The sequence below is a fragment of the Panthera pardus genome, unplaced genomic scaffold (assembly GCF_024362965.1).
Source record: "Panthera pardus isolate Hobbes unplaced genomic scaffold, ASM2436296v1 HiC_scaffold_25, whole genome shotgun sequence".
NCBI lineage: Eukaryota > Metazoa > Chordata > Mammalia > Carnivora > Felidae > Panthera > Panthera pardus.
In genome coordinates, this window is record NW_026526821.1 from 78,382,545 (window position 1) to 78,400,513 (window position 17,969).

General features: G+C 35.7%; 1 protein-coding gene across 1 annotated transcript in view; it reads left to right on the top strand.

The window, feature by feature from the left end:
• REL (REL proto-oncogene, NF-kB subunit) overlaps window positions 1-17,969 on the top strand; it is a 35,572-nt gene that overhangs the window by 11,956 nt on the left and 5,647 nt on the right. Inside the window, exons 4-5 of the mRNA XM_019429809.2 lie at window positions 4,252-4,343; window positions 17,268-17,408. Of these exons, the coding sequence (XP_019285354.1) occupies window positions 4,252-4,343; window positions 17,268-17,408 (233 nt within the window). The remainder of the gene's footprint in view (window positions 1-4,251; window positions 4,344-17,267; window positions 17,409-17,969) is intronic.

Genomic DNA, 17,969 nt, shown 5'->3' on the forward strand with positions numbered 1-17,969 from the left:
AAAAATATGAATGTCTCTTGAACCGGCAATTCTGTTTCTAGGAGTTTATCCTCAGGAAACAATTAAGCTTAATTTAACTATAGTGATATTCATTGCAGCTTTGTTAGTAAAAGCAAAAAGTTTGAAGCAATTGAAGTAATAAACAGGGAGGGACTAGTTAAATAAACTGGTACATCCAGGCATTAAACATAACATTGCAAATATCTCTTTGTATAGAAAGATATTCACACTATGTAAGATAAATTGGTTTTAAAACAATATGTGATTAAAAATATATTTTTTTAAATGTATGTGTACATATACTTGGCATTAATAGTAGTTGTCTCTTGGTGGGTAAGATTGTGGGGTTTTATATTTTTCTTTTAACTTGTGTTTATTCTATAGTTAGTTTTTGTGATGAACATATATCGCCTTTGGGGAAAAAAATGAACCTAATTACAACGGGGAAAATGTTAGTAGCCTCCTTCTGTATTAGTAGTGACTATTTAGAAAATATACTTTAAATTTATTATTATTTTTAATGTTTTTATTTATTTTTGAGACAAAGAGAGACAGAGCATGAGCAAGGGAGGGGCAGAGAGAGAGGGAGACACAGAATCTGAAACAGGCTCCAGGCTCTGAGCTGTCAGCACAGAGCCCAATGCAGGGCTCTAACTCACAGACTGTGAGATCATGACCTGAGCCGAAGTCGGACGCTCAACCGACTGAGCCATCCTGGCGCCCCTAGAAAATATACTTTAAAAATATTCCTCTCACAGTAACAACATAAAACCAAAAATAATTAGTAATGCACATGTGGCAAGAAATATTTCCTGTTTATATTATTTGACCTCCCAATGCCATTTTACACTGTGGACCCTTCCTTTCTTAGAACATTTTTATTTCTTGATTTCTGTGAAAATAACCTCTCCTGTTTTACTTCCTACTTTTCTCGATCTTAGTTACAGGCAGTTACATTTTTGGACTATCTTGGTTATGTTCAACAGTGCCCTTTATGGCTGTCCTGTTTCTCCCCCCAATCCAGGTTTCTGTTAAGGATCACATATTGTATTTACTTGTCATGATTATTTAAGTTGTCATGATTATTAAAGTCTCCCTTAATTTAGAACAGTTTCCCAGTCTTTTTTGGTCTTTCATGGACATTAACATTTTTGAAGAGTCTGGGCTGTTTTGAAGATTGTGTTCAGTGTGGATTAGTCTGAATAGTTGCTGGTTTATATTCATGTTAGTAACACGAATAATACATTCATGTTAACCTGAAACAATTTGGATGAGAAATCTACAGAGGTGCTGCTATGTTGTTCTCAAAATATCCCTTCAGGAGACATGGGATATTAGTGTTTTCCATTGGTGATGTTAATCAGCATTCTATTGTAAAGAAAAACTTTTCCTTTTTCCCCTTTCCTATTAAAAAAAAAAAATAGCACTGTAGCCCCATGGATTCTTATATACACTGTACTGTAGTCCATTATTGGCATTATTATTTTGATGTTCGGGTTGACCCATATATGACCAATGCAAGCCCCTTCAACCTGTTTCCTATGTCCTTTTGATATGTTCCCATCTTTCTTTGAGCACTTTTTTACTTTCTGACACAGCAAAGTGTTCAAGACTTAACTTGTACTTTTCTTGCCCCAGCTCTGAAATCAGTTTTTTTCTAAGGAGCCCTGGTTCCCTTCAGTGGAGAATGGTATTTAGTCCCATTGTCTATTTGACATATTCTTGTAAATATCAAAACACCTCAAATAGAGTATTCCCAAAACCGTGATTGTACCATGATCATACTTTTTTCTCAGTGCTTCTTCCAATGTGCCTTATCTCAGTGGTTGCTATAAAAGCCCCAAACTTGGGTATCATCCATGACACCCCTCCCACAGATGCATACTTTGAATTCATTAACCAGTACTTCTTAAATAGTTCCTGAATCTATGCACTTTCCTCAGTGACCTCCATCACCACCACACTACCTGTAGTCTAAATGTAAGCTGCCAGAATAGCCTCCTGACTGGTCTGCTTGCATCTTTTTGTACTCCCCCTCTCCCCCCTGCTCCCCAAGTCTGTTCTCCACTTAGCCAAAGTGATCTTTTGTAAAAGTTAAGTTAATTTATTCAGAGTGAGCTTTTCAAATACAAATCTGAATGTCAAATCCCCATTTAAAATATTTTAATGGCTTTATGTGGCTCTTGGAATAAGGACAACATTCCTTATTGGCCTGTGAGGTCCGCATGGTCTCCTTGTATTTCTAGCCTGCCATTATACTGTGCTTTCATTGAACTTTACACTCCAGTCATAGAGGCCTTCCTTTAGTTTGCTGTATTTACAATGCTCTTCTGTAGGGACCTTTGCTTGTTCTGTTCCTCCTGCCTGAAGTCACTTTACTCTTCTCTTCCCCTACTTCATTTCTGTTTATATTAAGTATCAGTTCATACAATAAACCTGTTTGTCCATCCAGAATTGATCAAGTCTCTCCCATCAAAGGCTCCTATGACAAAGTGTATGTCCCCCTTATCAAATTTGTTAGGATTTCAGTTTAGCATTTGTCTTTGTTTTTTTATTTTATTATTATTGTTATTATTTTTAATATTTTTATTCATTTTTGAGAGAGACAGACAGAGTGTGAGGAGGGGAGGGACAGAGAGAGAGGGAGACACAGAATCTGAAGCAGGCTCCAGGCTTGGAGCTGTCAGCACAGAGCCCGACGCGGGGCTCAAACTCGTGAACCATGAGATCATGACCTGAGCCAAAGTCGAATGCGTAACCGACTGAGCCACCCAGGCACCCCAGCATTTGTCTTTTGCATGTGATTATTTAATACTTCTATATCTGCTTCACTAGACTAGAGGTCAGCAAACTTTCTCTGTAAAGAGCCAGATAGTAAATAGTTTAGGCTTTGCAGTCCATATGGTCTGTGTTGAAACTGCTCAATTCTCTTGTAACATGAAAGCATGCCTAGACAATATGTAAACAAATTGGCTTGTCTGTGTTCCAAAAAATCTGTGTTTGCAAAAACAGGTGGCGGGCCAGATATGGTCTGGGGGCAATAGTTTGTCAGCCCCTGCGCTAGACTGTGAGCTGCATGAGGGGAGGGATTGTATGTCCCCATAACTTTCCAGACAGTTTTGGTACAGAGTAAGAATCCAAAATTTCATTCATTAAATTTTTTGTCAAAGAGAAACGAGAACCAAGCTATGAATCTTTCAAAGAAGTAGAATACTTTTGAGGAAGAGGATTATGGTTTCAGGGTTTTGAGAAAGGATTACGTATTCCAGATTTATTTTTTAATTATTGGAAGCAGAGGAAAGAAATGTCAAAGGTATCTTAGGTGCTAACAAAATCACAAGTATGGTGAAGGTGAAGAGCAGGAACATAAGACAGCATGAGCATGGAGAAGGGCAAACAAGGCAGGCAGCCTCCTGTTGCAAAGTGCTGTTATGAAGTTTGAACAAATAGTAATGTTATTATAACCAAGTTTTGCTTCCTTATTCACACCCACCCAGCTTTAATGATGTCATGGTTTTTCCATGTGGGAACAAGTATGACTGGTGGTGGTAGGGGAGTTCCCCCCTCCACCATCTATGCTACAATATGCAAATTAGTAATATTTGTAGCTATTGAGAAGTTTTCCATAAATGACATTTTAAAACTTTTGTTAAATATTATTCACATTAAACAACTTTCTAATTTAAAATGTTTCAGTGTTTTCTTATGAATGATTATTATAGCTTCATATAATATAGCATAAAACATATTCCATTGCTACTAGCAGTGAAGTCAGGGCTCAGAAATCAAATGTCTGTGGAATGGATCGGGGATAAGAGGACTAGCAGGCACTATAGTAAATTGGAGAGCCCTGCATAAGTGGGGCTGCAGGTGCTCAGCTCTAGCCAGGTGTTTCTGTGCCAGTCTACTGTTGCCAGACCTTTAGAATGTTGAAGAGAAGCCAGAAATCCATATATTTATATTCAGTTAACTTGATTGTTAACTGTGCGCATTTGTTTTTTTATTTAAGGTAGATGACACTTTTATGGGCTTAGTAAAACATACCTGTGGGCTTCAGCTTATGGACATTTTTTTACAGCTTTTTTGTTCGGGAGGTCAGTTTTAGCTTTGTGGTGTCACTTTCCTGTTAATCTTCATCTAATTTTGGTATATTTGACATATTTGATTTTTGCAGTATCCTTCGGTAAAACCTCATTTATATGTCTTTGTATTTAACTGTAAAGCAGTTTGAAAGTTCTGTTTTCCTTCTAGTTTTCAAAATTTGGGTATTCGATGTGTAAAGAAAAAAGAAGTAAAAGAAGCTATTATATCAAGAATAAGGGCAGGAATCAATCCTTTCAATGGTAAGTATGCTTGGTATAATCATTTCTGTTATTTGGGTATTGACCTATTTGTGTTAGTGAATTCTATTTGTATCTCAAACCTGTGCTTTAAGAGCTACCTTAAGTTCCATGTTCACTTTTCTACTTGTTAGCGTATACCTGTATCTGAAGAATGAAGAATATTTAAAATCTTTCATAGTGTTGGAGAAAAAAAATTCTTTGGCAGACCAGGCTTTCTGGTATCAGTGGAAAGTGCCATTGTTTTCTATAAGAAAACCTCAAAAATGTTCTGATTCTTTTTGAATGTGGCCTTCCTTTTGCCACCCCAGCAGATAGTATACATTACCTTTTCTGAATGTTGAATAGGCACTGTGGTTATAAGATATTGAAGTACATTTAAATCAAGAGCATATTCAACAGCAAAATTTAAATTAATCCCAGTGTGGAAGAAGATGTGTAGAAATAGTAGAAGCTATACAAAATATTTTCATTAGTGTATTTATGTATAAGGCTAGATATTTACTGGTTAGTAGGTTTTGTTAGGGATGGAGTGATACAGTGTAATGCCTGGCAATTATAAGCACTCTGTTGTTTGGATAGATAAATGCTGGCATCCTACACTACAGTTAGTTTCCATTGTAAGTCTTCTGCAGCTACTTAAATAAGCATGATTCAGGAATTGAACTACTATAAAATTTTCAAAGAATACATTTCTCTGTCATATTTAAGACATCCTTATATTGTTGGGGCATCTGGGTAGCTCAGTTGGTTAAGCGTCCAACTCTTGGTTCTGGCTCAGATCGAGCCCTGTGGGATTCTCTCTCTCTCTCTCTCTCTCTCTCTCTCTCTCTCTCGCCCAGGAGGTGCTCTCTCTCTGGCGCTCCTGGTTTCATGAACTCTGTCTCTTTCTTTCAAAATAAATAAATGAACTTTTAGAAAAAAATACATCCTTATATTGTTGGTTGTTTGTTTTTCCTGGATGTATAAAAATAATTTAAGGGATACGAAGTGAAGTTAAGGAATATGTTCATAGCCAAGTGCGGTGTTTATATGAATCATAAGGTCTGCATCTCTTTTCCCTAGTCTTTATTTTTCATACTATTTAGTATAATGCTAAAAGCAAAAGTCCCCTTCAGCCTTCCTCATCAGAGGAGACGACTATTAAATTTGATGTGTATTTTTCTAGAATTTCCTTTTTATATGCATAGCTGTCTCCCTAGTTTAGCAGCTTCTCATCTCGTAGTTTTTACAGTGGTGACTACTGTAGGGTAGGATGCCGACATTTAGCTTGCTGTAGTCATTTACCTATTAAAATAATACAGGGTGCTTACAGTTGCACTACTCCAGATAGTGCCATCCCCAGCAAAATCCACTAAACAGTAAATATATATAAATAATATAAATGAATATACACAAATATACATATTTATTTTTTTATATAATGGAATCATGCTATACTGCTATTGCTTGTTTCTTTGTACTTAGGAATAGATCTTAAATATCTTTCCATGTTAGTACTTTTGAATCTATTTTACTTTTTAACAGAGTACTGTATTGTTTGGACAGACCATAATTTGTTTATCTAGCCATCTATTCATGAGCGTTTAGGTTTTCATTTTATTAAAAAAAAAACCAACTCCATTGAATATATACACTTTGAGTTCTTGTGTGATTATTTCCTTAGGATAAATTTTCAAAAGTGGAGAATTTCTGGGTCAAGAGTCTGCTCATTTTCATTGCTCAAGTAAAAACCAAAACTTAAAAATTAAAGAGTCCATCTAAGTTTAGATGTAGTATAAAACAGGGAAATGTAGCACAAAACAAGGAGATCATGAATAATAGCTACCATTTATTAAGTACTTTTTGTATGTCAAGAAGTAAATGTTAGGTACCTATGTATGCTATTTATTTAATCATTGTAATGGCACTTCTTTTCAGAAGGGAATTCCAAAGCTTTGGTTATTTAATTTTCCCAAGACGTGTAGCAAATGGCAGAGCTGGAATTCAAGTCTGGATCTGACTCCAGTGGAAAAGCAAAAAAGGAAAATGTAGATGGACCTTCTAGAAGTTTTTTAGGTTTTGTTGTTTTTGTTTTTTTACACCAATCCAGAACCAGGCATGATGGTAATAATGCTCATATAGCACTCAAGAGTAGTTCCTAGTACAAAATAAGTGCATTACATACTTATTTCATTAAATTTTTTTTAATTTTTAAAAGTTTCTTTACTTCTTTATTTATTTAAATAATCTCTACCCCCCAACGTGGGGCTGGAACTCACAACCCCAAGATGAAGAGTCACATGCTCTTCTGACTCAGCCAGCCAGGCACCCCTTATTTCATTTAATTCTTATAGCAGCCTGTGATGTAGGGACTATTGTTGTTATCTCCATTTTATAAATAAGGAAATGAAGGGATAGAAAAATTAAGTAATTTTCTCAAGGTCATATAGTTGGTAAGTGATGGTACTGGGATTTGAACACAGCCTGGCTATCAGGCTCATTATCTCTCTACTGCACTGCCTAGGTGGATTTAGATTTGGGGAAGGGAGCAATCCTGCCGGTTGAGCCTTCACAGTATTTGTGCTTTTGGTTGTTATTTAGTTTTTTGTAACGTCCCTTTCTTCCCCATAGCCCTTTTGCTCCCTCTTTAGTTTAGGGACCTACCATCTCACAATTTGAATTGTAGTAATCTCCTCCCCCCACACCCCAGTAGAATAATCTTCTTAGAATAGTGCTTTAGCATATTACTCTGATTAAAACGTTGAAATGGCTCCTTTAAAAGTTTAAAAACTAAATGGCCCTAAATTGAAAGTCTTCCACATGTAGCTCCAGCATATCTTTCCTGCCTTCTCTTCCACGGCTCCTCTTCATGAACCCCTCGCTATTCCAGCAAAACTCTTTTGGCCACCTACCCTAACCATTTCTCCACCATCTTCTACATTTTTCTCACTACCATTGTAGGAATGTAAACTTAACATCATTTATAGCTGGACTGTTGCTGACAGCCCCTAAACTTGTGTTCCTGCCTCTGTTCTTAATATCCTCCAAGCAGTTTGTACACTCTGCATGCAAAAATATCCTTCTAAAACAATAGGAATTCAGTGGCTCCAAATAATTTTCAGCAGTGGTTCTCAAAAATATACTTCATACTTGCTAAAAATGTAGATTCCAGGTCATATTCCCACTGATTTGCTAGGTCTAGCATGGGGTCTGGAATGCTGTTTTGAGAAATCTCTAGCTTCATGTTTCTTAACTTACTTGACTGTGACTCACAGAAGAAATAGCTCTTGTTTCTCCACCAATACATACATATGCACACATACATACATACATAAAGCACTGTTCTTACTACATGCAGTATACTCTATTCCATGCCTTTGCAGTCCATTTCTTTTTCTTTTCTTTTTCTCTTTTTTTAAAGAAAATGCTTTTCTAACACACCAAATTAATTTTATAACCAATGGGTCCCAAACTCTTACTAAAAATGTCAATCCACATCCACCTCTATGTTTATAGTGGCATTGTTTACAATAGCCAAGACAAGGAAGCATCCCAAATGCCCATTGATTGATGAATGGATAAAGAATGCTATATATACACAATGGAATATTATTCAGCCATAAAAAAGAATGAAATCTTGCCATATGCATTGACATGGGTGGAACTAGATTATAATGCTAAGCAAAATAACTCAGCGAAAGACAAATACCATATGATTTCACTCATGTGGAATTTAAGAAACAAAACAAATGAGCAAAGGGAAAAAAAAAGAGAAAGAGCAAACCAAGAAACAGACTCTTAACTCTAGGGAACAGATGGATGGTTATCAGAGGGGAGGTGGGTGGGGGGATGGGTGAAATAGGTGATGGGGATTAAGGAGCACACTTGCCATGGCGAGCACCAGGTGATGTATGGAAGTGCTGAATCACTATATTGTACACTTGAAACTAATATAGCACTGTATGTTAAGTGAAATTAAAATTTAAAAAAGAAAATGCTTATCCAACCACCAAATTAATTTTATGACCACTGGGTCCCAAACAATAATTTGAAAATCTCTTCCATAGATGATTCTGGTGCAAGCCATCCATGGACCACGCTTTGAGAAACTCTGATCTACTTGCTAGATTCAACTTCTCACTCATAGCATTCAAAGCCTTTGATCATCTGATCCTTGTTTTCCGTTCCAACTTCTTCTCTGGCTTGCATCCTCTGCTTTGACTTCCTGTCCCTCCTTCCTCTAACACTGAGCGCACACATATGTGCTTTGTTTTTGCCATCTGAAATATTTTGCCGTGTTAGAAGAGCCACATTCTTTCTTGCTACTGTGCCTTTATATACGCAATGCCCTTACGTGGAATGCCCTGATCTACCTAGTAAATTCTTCCTGCTCAGCCTTCAAGTTTAAAGGTTGCCTCTTTGAAGCTTTCTGTGACCTTGCCACAGGGAAAAGTATTGTTTTCTGAAAATGTTGTACATCTTTCCAATATGATTTGCTATGCCTTTGTGTGTTTCTCCCTCACTGATTCCTGAGGCTATGAAGGACTGTCTTCTATGTATCTCTAACACACAGTCTAGTGTGTGGCACATGGTAGGGGCTTAATTAAAATTTGCTGAAAGAGAAAATGAACAAATGAATGAGTGAACACACCTTGTTTGTACTTGTCCACCAAAAATATACAAGTTGCTTTCCTTATCTGAAATGCCCTGAAAGCCTTTTTAGCTCTGTTGAGCCCAAGGTAATATCCCCCTAATTATACCAGTCACTCAGCAATTGGTCATGAAAAGCTTTGTGACATCTGTTGGATTATTTAATTCTCCAGCAGTTGTTTTATGAGATGAATTTTATGCTCATTGTGGACAGGATCTATGATGGAACTTGCTTATATTTCACTTTGGTACCTAAACCGTATATTTATATTACTGTTAAAACAAATATCTTCACAATATATTTATATTACTGTTAAAACAAATATCTTCACAATATCTTATATTTCACTTTGGTACCTAAACCGTATATTTATATTACTGTTAAAACAAATATCTTCACAATATCTGAGGTAAAAGTTTCCTATTTATATACAGTAAGTTATGCATCTTAACTAATGCATTCATTCCTTCAATAGGAATGTTACCTCATTCAGTCTTTATAGTCCTAGGTTGTTGTAGGTGGTTGGGATAAGTTAGTGAACAAAACGAACAGAAATTCCTGCCTTTGAAGAGCTTCTATTTCTGTGGAGAAAGACCGACAATAAACAAATTTACTAAGTAAATATAGTAGGTGATTTATTAGGCAATGAAAAGTTCTCAGGGGGAAAAATCAGTGTAAGGAGTCGGGAATCTGTAGTTAAGGGGAAAAGGTTATACATTTAAATAGGACGGTTAGAGTAGGCTTCATTCTCTATTCCAGTATAGTTTTTATAATAGATATTATGGTTATTATATGTTATTGTTTTCCTAGAATATTGAAATAAGACCTAAAATGTACATTTCTCTTTTTTTAAGTTCATTTTTTTATTTAGAGAGAGAGTGAGAGCGAGTACAAGCAAGGGAGGGGCAGAGAGAGAGAGAGGGTGCAGAGCCCGATGAGAGGCTCAAACCCACAAACCATGAGATAATGACCTGAGCAGAAATCAAGAGTTGGATGCTTAACCGACTGAGCCACTCAGGCGCCCCCTCAAATGTACATTTCTAATACTAAGCAAAACAAAATCTAATCCCCTTGAAAAAACTCAAAACACCAAAAACTAATTTAGATAACTCAGAATTATCCTTTTCTTTGGTGGTTTATTTTATTTTTGGGATATACAAGTTCAAATTCTACCATGTACATAGAAATTTGTCAGTGCTGAATTTATACTTTGTCACAGGTGTATCACTTCACATAGGAAAATTCTGTTAGTACTGTAAGAGATTAGTTGACTTTGTTTTTGTGATCTATATTTGTGATATATAGAAACAGTAAAATTGGAAGTGTTTAGTAAAATAGGACCTGCACTTTCTGGTCTATAGACTGATGTTACATCATTGTGACAGTCTGTTTTATAGACATCAGGTATCGTGTGAAAATACAAAAACTGGTAAAAATTATTCTTAGCTTTGTGTAGGATTAGTTTATGTACTACATCAACTAGTATGTTTTAAGGGCATTCCTTACTTTTCTTGCTATTAATTCTTTAGAACTATCTCTTACAAAAAAGGGATATACAGCAATCAAGTAGTGTTAAACTAGAGGTTTCATGTAAGAATATTGTTCAAATTGTCAAAGATGTGCTGAAATCTAAATTGCACAAAGAATTTAATGAAGGGTTCCAATATCAAGTTGTTTTTTTTTTTTTCCAATATCAAGTTTTAATAGTGTCCACTTAGCTGGAATAAAAGAATAGCAGTTAGGGGCGCCTGGGTGGCGCAGTCGGTTAAGCGTCCGACTTCAGCCAGGTCACGATCTCACGGTCCGTGAGTTCGAGCCCCGCGTCAGGCTCTGAGCCCCGCGTCAGGCGCTGGGCTGATGGCTCGGAGCCTGGAGCCTGTTTCCGATTCTGTGTCTCCCTCTCTCTCTCTGCCTCTCCCCCGTTCATGCTCTGTCTCTCTCTGTCCCAAAAATAAATAAAAAACGTTGGAAAAAAAAATAAAAAAAAAAAAAAAGAATAGCAGTTAGACTTCACAGAGGACTCTTACAACAAAAGCTGAAAAAAAATTAAGTTATTTATCATTTTCTAGCTATGTGTTTAATGATGTACAAGGAATTCTAATATTCATTGATTAAAATCGATAGGATTTTGACAATAAAGAATTTACAATTCAGTTTTATTCAGTGTCTTATTATTTTTCCATATAGAGAGGACACTGAGTTGTTACAAAGACTATTTTACAATTGAGTTTGGGGGGATTATCTTATATTGGTAGTCTGAAAGATAACACAGTTTAAAAAGACAAGTGATCTCTAACATAGATTCATTCTGGTCTCTAAAGTCTGGTTTAATACAAGAAAATATAAGAGCCTTTCCTCACAACTTTAAGCTTAAAAAACAAGAAGAGGGGCACCTGGCTAGCTCAGTCCACTAAACATGCAACTCGATATTGGGGCCGTGACTTTGAGCACCATGTTGGGTATAGAGATTACTTAAATAAATACATTTTTTTCTTTTGTTTTTAAAAGACAAGAAGAAAAGCTCTTGAGTACTTCATTATCCTTTCTTTACTGCATTCACTTTAGTTTTTCAAACCTTATTGATTATCATGGGCAGAACTTGGGGCACAATTCTTTTATGCCGTCTGTATTCAACATACTCCCATTATAACTCTTTTCATGTTATATAACTTTACCTATTTTTCATGGAGACACTAATCTCACTAAGAGCAGGCATGGTCTTTTCATATCTGTATCTGGTATTTATTTTAGTGCACAGCACATAATAGTAACTCAATAAATATCTTGAAAGAATGAGTAAATTAATGATAGATGGCTGTGACCATTTACCTTTTGCCTGGCCACAACTTTACCTATTTTTCATGGAGACACTAATCTCACTAAGAGCAGGCATGGTCTTTTCATATCTGTATCTGGTATTTATTTTAGTGCACAGCACATAATAGTAACTCAATAAATATCTTGAAAGAATGAGTAAATTAATGATAGATGGCTGTGACCATTTACCTTTTGCATGGCCACGTAAGCACTTTAAATGTTAGCTTTTCTTATGTTATACATGACAGGTTATCTATACATTTTTTAAAAAGTTTTATTTATTTTGAGAGTGAGAGTGCATGAACAGGTGAGCTGGGGAGGGGCAGAGAGAGAGGGGGGAGAATCCCAAGCAGTCTCCACGTTCAGCATGGAGCCTGACACGGACCCACGACCACAAGATCATGACCTGAGCCAAAATCAAGAGTCAGACGCTTCCAGATACCTGGGTGGCTCAGCCGGTTAAGTGTCCGACTTTGGCTCAGGTCATGATCTCTCCGATTGAGCACCACATTGGACTCTGAGCACCACATTGGACTCTGTGCTGACAGTCTGGAGCCTGCTTCAGAGTCTGTGTCTCCCTCTCTCTCTGCCCCTCCCCCACTCACGAGTGCACGCTCTCTCTCAAAAATAAATAAACATTAAAAAAAAAAAAAAGAGCTAGACACTTAACCAACTGAGCCACCCAGACGCCCCCTATACATTTTAAATAGCAAGTCAAATGAATTATAACTAAACTTCATTTTTTTTTTTTCTGAAATGAGACTTAAATGAAATGAGCTTTTTCTCCAAATGACTTTTAAATGAAGTGAGCTTTTAAAATTATTAGCCTATATACTGTGTATTTTTGTCCTGATGTTTACTTGTATTTCAGTGATATTTAACTGTATTAGAATTTTGGAAATGTCACATCTCTATAGCTAATATATACTATAATTGACTTTAAAATTTTGAATCCCTACTTCTAAGAGAAATACATCATGGTAATATTTTTCCGATAAAAATTAAATTCTTATACATACTGCTTTTAGGACTAAGGAGTAATATTTATTTCTAAAGACAGATTAAGAAGAACAATTGTTACCTTGTTGCCTTTTGATAAATATAAAGGGAAATTTTAAACTAGTTTAAGAGGAATTTAAGAGAATTTGATTGTTCTTCGTCAGATTTTGCATATTTTTAAAAGCTGAGAAGCATTCTCCACATTGCAGACCAAAATACTGCATTTTGTATTATAGAATGATACGTATATTTTTAAAAACCTGTAGCAAGCATTATCCTAAATGAAGGAGACATCAGAAGCAGGCTTTGAAGTTAAGAATGAGAAAAGAATGTGTATTCTTGCTACTTCTGTTCAACATTGTAGTGAAGAGTGTAGCCAATGCAGGGACACCTGATTGAAAACGCAGAAATAAAACTGTAATGATCAGAAGCTATTCTTTATGGTGAAAACTCAAAAAGATATACAAGTATGTTATCAAAATACTAACCTCAAGAAGAATGGATATAAAATTAATATACAAATATCAGTAGCATTCTATATATCAACAATAAATAATTAAAGGAAATATTGTCAGAAAATATAAAGTACGTGGCAACAAATCTGAGAAATGACAATGAAGATTTCTTTAGGGAAAATTATAAAATTTCATTATGAGAGGGTGGAGAATACCTAAACCGAAGGAGAGATAGGTCATGTTTACTAATATCAATATTATAAAGATGTTATTTTCCCCCAAATTGACATACAGATTCAATGCAATTCCAGACTCTTGAGATTTTTCATTAAATATGATAAAATTATTCTGAACAGGAAAAGGAGGATATTTTATAGAAGAGAAATAGCGATGACAAACTGGCTTTATCAGATACTAGAATTTATTATAAAGAGAAGTATTAATTAAGGCAGTGTAGTATTGAGGTAGCAATAGACAGATTGACCAGTGGAATAGAATTGTGACCCCAGAAACAGACTTAAGAAAATATGAGAAGTTGGATTTTTCTAACTCTTGCTATATACAAAAATCAGCTGAAAATGGATTACAAATTTTAATGTAAATCAACACTTTTAAAAACTCTCGGTAGAAAATCTTGGTAAGCAGATTTTAGTCCTTGGCATATACAAAGAGAAGACACAAAACAAAGTTTTATAAAACAGTTGATACATTTGATGGTATTCTTAATTTCAGTTTATTGTATTTTTCTGTTTGTTTTTTTTTTCAACGTTTTTTATTTATTTTTGGGACAGAGAGAGACAGAGCATGAACGGGGGAGGGGCAGAGAGAGAGAGAAACACAGAATCGGAAATAGGCTCCAGGCTCCGAGCCATCAGCCCAGAGCCCGACGCGGGGCTCGAACTCACGGACCGCGAGATCATGACCTGGCTGAAGTCGGACGCTTAACCGACTGCGCCACCCAGGCGCCCCAGTTTATTGTATTTTTCAATTCTAGAATTTATTTGGTTTCTTTTCTAATAGTTTCAAGTTCTGTACTAAGTTCAATCTTGTCTTTTAACTCCTGAGTACATTAAGTATAGTTATTTTTAATATTTTATTTATTTATTTATTTATTTATTTATTTATTTATTTATTTATTTATTTATTTAGAGATAGAGACCGTGAGCAGGGGAGGGGCAGAGAGAGAATCCCACGCAGACCCCGCACTGTCAGCACAGAGCCCAATGCAGGGCTCAAACTCACAAACTGTGAGATGATGACCTGAGCTGAAGTCAAGAGTCAGATGCTTAACTGACTAAGCCACCCAGGCACCTCTAAGTGTAGTTCTTTTAAATCAGGTTTCTGAAGACTTCACTATTTGAATCTTTTGCAGTGTTTCTATAGACTCTTGTTTTTCTTTTCTTTTTTTTGTTTTAAATCACTTTATTTTGTCTCCTCATATGCCTGGTTATTTGAAATAGAATACCAGTCATCATATATGAAAAATTCTAAGGATTTTAGGTCTAGGATGTTGTTATCTGCCTTCAGAAGATTTTCTTATGGTAGGTGACTAGTCACTAGCAATCTCAGATCACCTCAAATCAGTGAATGATTTAGGTTATTTGAAAGTGGACTTCATCTCTGTGGATCTGGTATCTTTCCAGTTCATTCTTTTTTTTTTTTTTTTAATTTTTTTTTTTAGTGTTTATTTATTTTTGAGACAGAGAGAGACAGAGCATGAACGGGGGAGGGTTAGAGAGAGGGAGACACAGAATCCGAAGTAGGCTCCAGGCTCTGAGCTGCCAGCACAGAGCCCGACGCGGGGCTCGAACTCACGGACCGTGAGATCATGACCTGAGCCAAAGTTGGACGCTTAACCAACTGAGCCACCCAGGCGCCCCTCCAGTTCATTCTTAACTCCTGAAGTGTAGCTCCTCCAGGGCCCCAACCAAAGAACTGGGCATTTTTCAGGTCCTCCATCCTCAGTATACCCTGAACTCCCTTTATCTTTCCCCTACAGGCTACTGAGAATTTATCTTAACTTCTCATTTTCTTAGCCACCTCTTAGAAAATTGGCAGGCTATATCTGGAAAAAAAGAAGCCTCTCATTCTGAACTTAACCTCTATGGGTTTCTGTGATACTGTGATTTATAATAAATATATATTTAGTCTTCACCCCCATTCCTGACATAAAGCTCCTAAAACCTTTTGTAAGTGATAACAGCAAAAAAAAAAAAAAAAAAAGGTCTTTTGTTGTTTGTAATAAACTCCTTTCAACCACCCCTGTTATGTCATATTATGTTATGATATGAACACCTGCATCACAGGTGTTCATATCATAATATGTTGACTTTTTAGTTATACAGATATGTTCTTGTAGACTCCTTCAAATGCTTGGCTTAAGAATGCAAATGAGAGCAGCGCCTGGGTGATTCAGTTAGTTGTGTCTGACTCTTGATTTCTACTCAGGTCATGAACTCACAGTTGCTGAGTTCGAGCCCCGCATAGGGTTCTACGCTGGCAACATGAAGCTTGCTTAAGATTCTTTCATCTCTTTCCCTCTCTCTCATCCTGTCTCCCGCTCAGTCTTTCTAAATAAATGAATAAAGCTAACTTAAAAAATACTGATGGGAATATTTAAGATTTTTTAATGTTTATTTTTGCCAGAGAAAGAATGAGCAAGAGAGGGGCAGAGCAAGAGGGGGACAGAGGATCCCAAGTGGGCTCCACACTGATAGCAGTGAGCACTAATGGGAATATTTTAAATGTTCTGATAGCTACAAAGACTGTGAGCATAGTTTAAATAAAAACAGTCAAAATTGCATTGCCATTTTATTAGTTATTTCCTGTAAGGACCAAAGAATTTGGTATTTAACTGTGTTTTCAAATTTAGTATTTCAAATTTTAATACTTTCTGAAAACTAAAATTTCATAAAAAATTTCCACATTGCGTATTTCATGCTTTTAAAAATATGGCTGTTATGATTTATTGCTACAGCTTATGTTATTTGAAAATGCAGTTAATATTTTCTTGTTGAACTGTATTTCTTTTCAAATATCAACTTAATAAACTGTTACTACATCTATTCTGTCATAAAGAATAGGTTTTTATATTTTTTCAGAACTGTAAAATTTTCCTGCTAGTGTTTTTGTTCCTTTTAAAGCAAACTTAATTTGTACATAAAATTCCTTACGGAAACTAGCTAGTTACCTTATATCATCTATTTTCTTCTAGGTATTTAATCCCTAACATATTGTTCTGAATTTTAGTAGTTATTTCTACGTATGTCATTTTTATGCAAAACATACGTAAAGCTTTCTAATAGAGTTCAGTTTTTGAGAGCATAGGTTCAGGATTCAATGACGTCTTAGTTTGAATTCCTTCTCTACCATTGCCTATCTGTGAAACTTTGGAGAAGTAATTTCATCTCCTTAACGTCAGTTCTTGGGGTGCCTGGGTGGCTCAGTCAATTGTCCAACTTGGACTCAGATCATGATCTTGCGGTTCGTAAATTCAAGCCCCGCGTCAGGCTCTGTGCTGATAGCTCAGAGCCTGGAGCCTGCTTCAGATTCTCTGTCTCCCTTTCTCTCTGCCCCTCCCCCACTCACACTCTGTCGCTGTCTTTCAAAAATGAATAAACGTTAAAACATAAAATTCTTCATCTGTAAAACAGGGATGATAATAATTCTTATACAGATTTATATTCTCTTTTATATTCTTCCTATTCTCTGTTGCATATAATCTGCAACTACTTTGTAAGAATTTGTCAATTATTAATGTCAGTTTGGGGTTCTGCTCTAAATTTCAGATAACTTAGGATAGTTACTTCCTGACCATGGCTATAACTTAATACTGTTAGTGACTGACTACGTGCTGGTAATGATAAAAGGCATTCTTGGATTGTGTGCCATTCTATTTTGTTAGCACAGATTGGATGCTACTTAGGGTTATTGGATATGTTGGGCAAGGAGGAGGACCTAGCAGGATTTTAGTTCTATGTGACTGTTTTACATGCTTAAAAAAATTGTACTATTTATATTTAGTTCCTGAACAACAGCTGCTTGATATTGAAGATTGCGATCTCAATGTGGTGAGATTATGTTTTCAAGTTTTCCTCCCTGATGAACATGGTAATTTGACAACTGCTCTACCTCCTGTTGTCTCTAACCCAATTTATGACAACCGTAAGTACTTTATTTTCTTATATTTGTAGCATTAGCTTATGGGGTTTTTTAGTTTAATTTTTTATAGTATTTTGGCAATTAGAAAAAAGTATGATCATTGTAAGAAAAATTCAAGTATTACTAAAATAATAGGAATAATCTTCTCTGATCTCCTTCTTCTCCAAAGATAATCACTATCCTCAGGTACGTTTAACCAGTTTCTTCATATATATTCACAATATATTTTTGGCAACTTTAAAAAAAATCACAGATCCTTTAAAAAAATTTTTTTTTTCCTCTTAGCAATATATCTTTAGCCTTTTCCCCCTTTAGGTACCTTATTCTTTCCAGTAACTGCATATTTCTTTATATGGCTATATCACACTTTGTGAAATCATTACCTTATTACAAGACATTTGGTTTGCTTCCTTCTTGACTTTTTTCTCTAACAAATTGTACTTCAGTAAATATATCCTGTATGTGCATATTTTATGCAGATGTGTCTCTAGCATAATTTTATAAAAGTAGAAATGTTGGCAAATGCTAGATCAAAGGATATGGATATTTGTAGTTTTAGAAGAT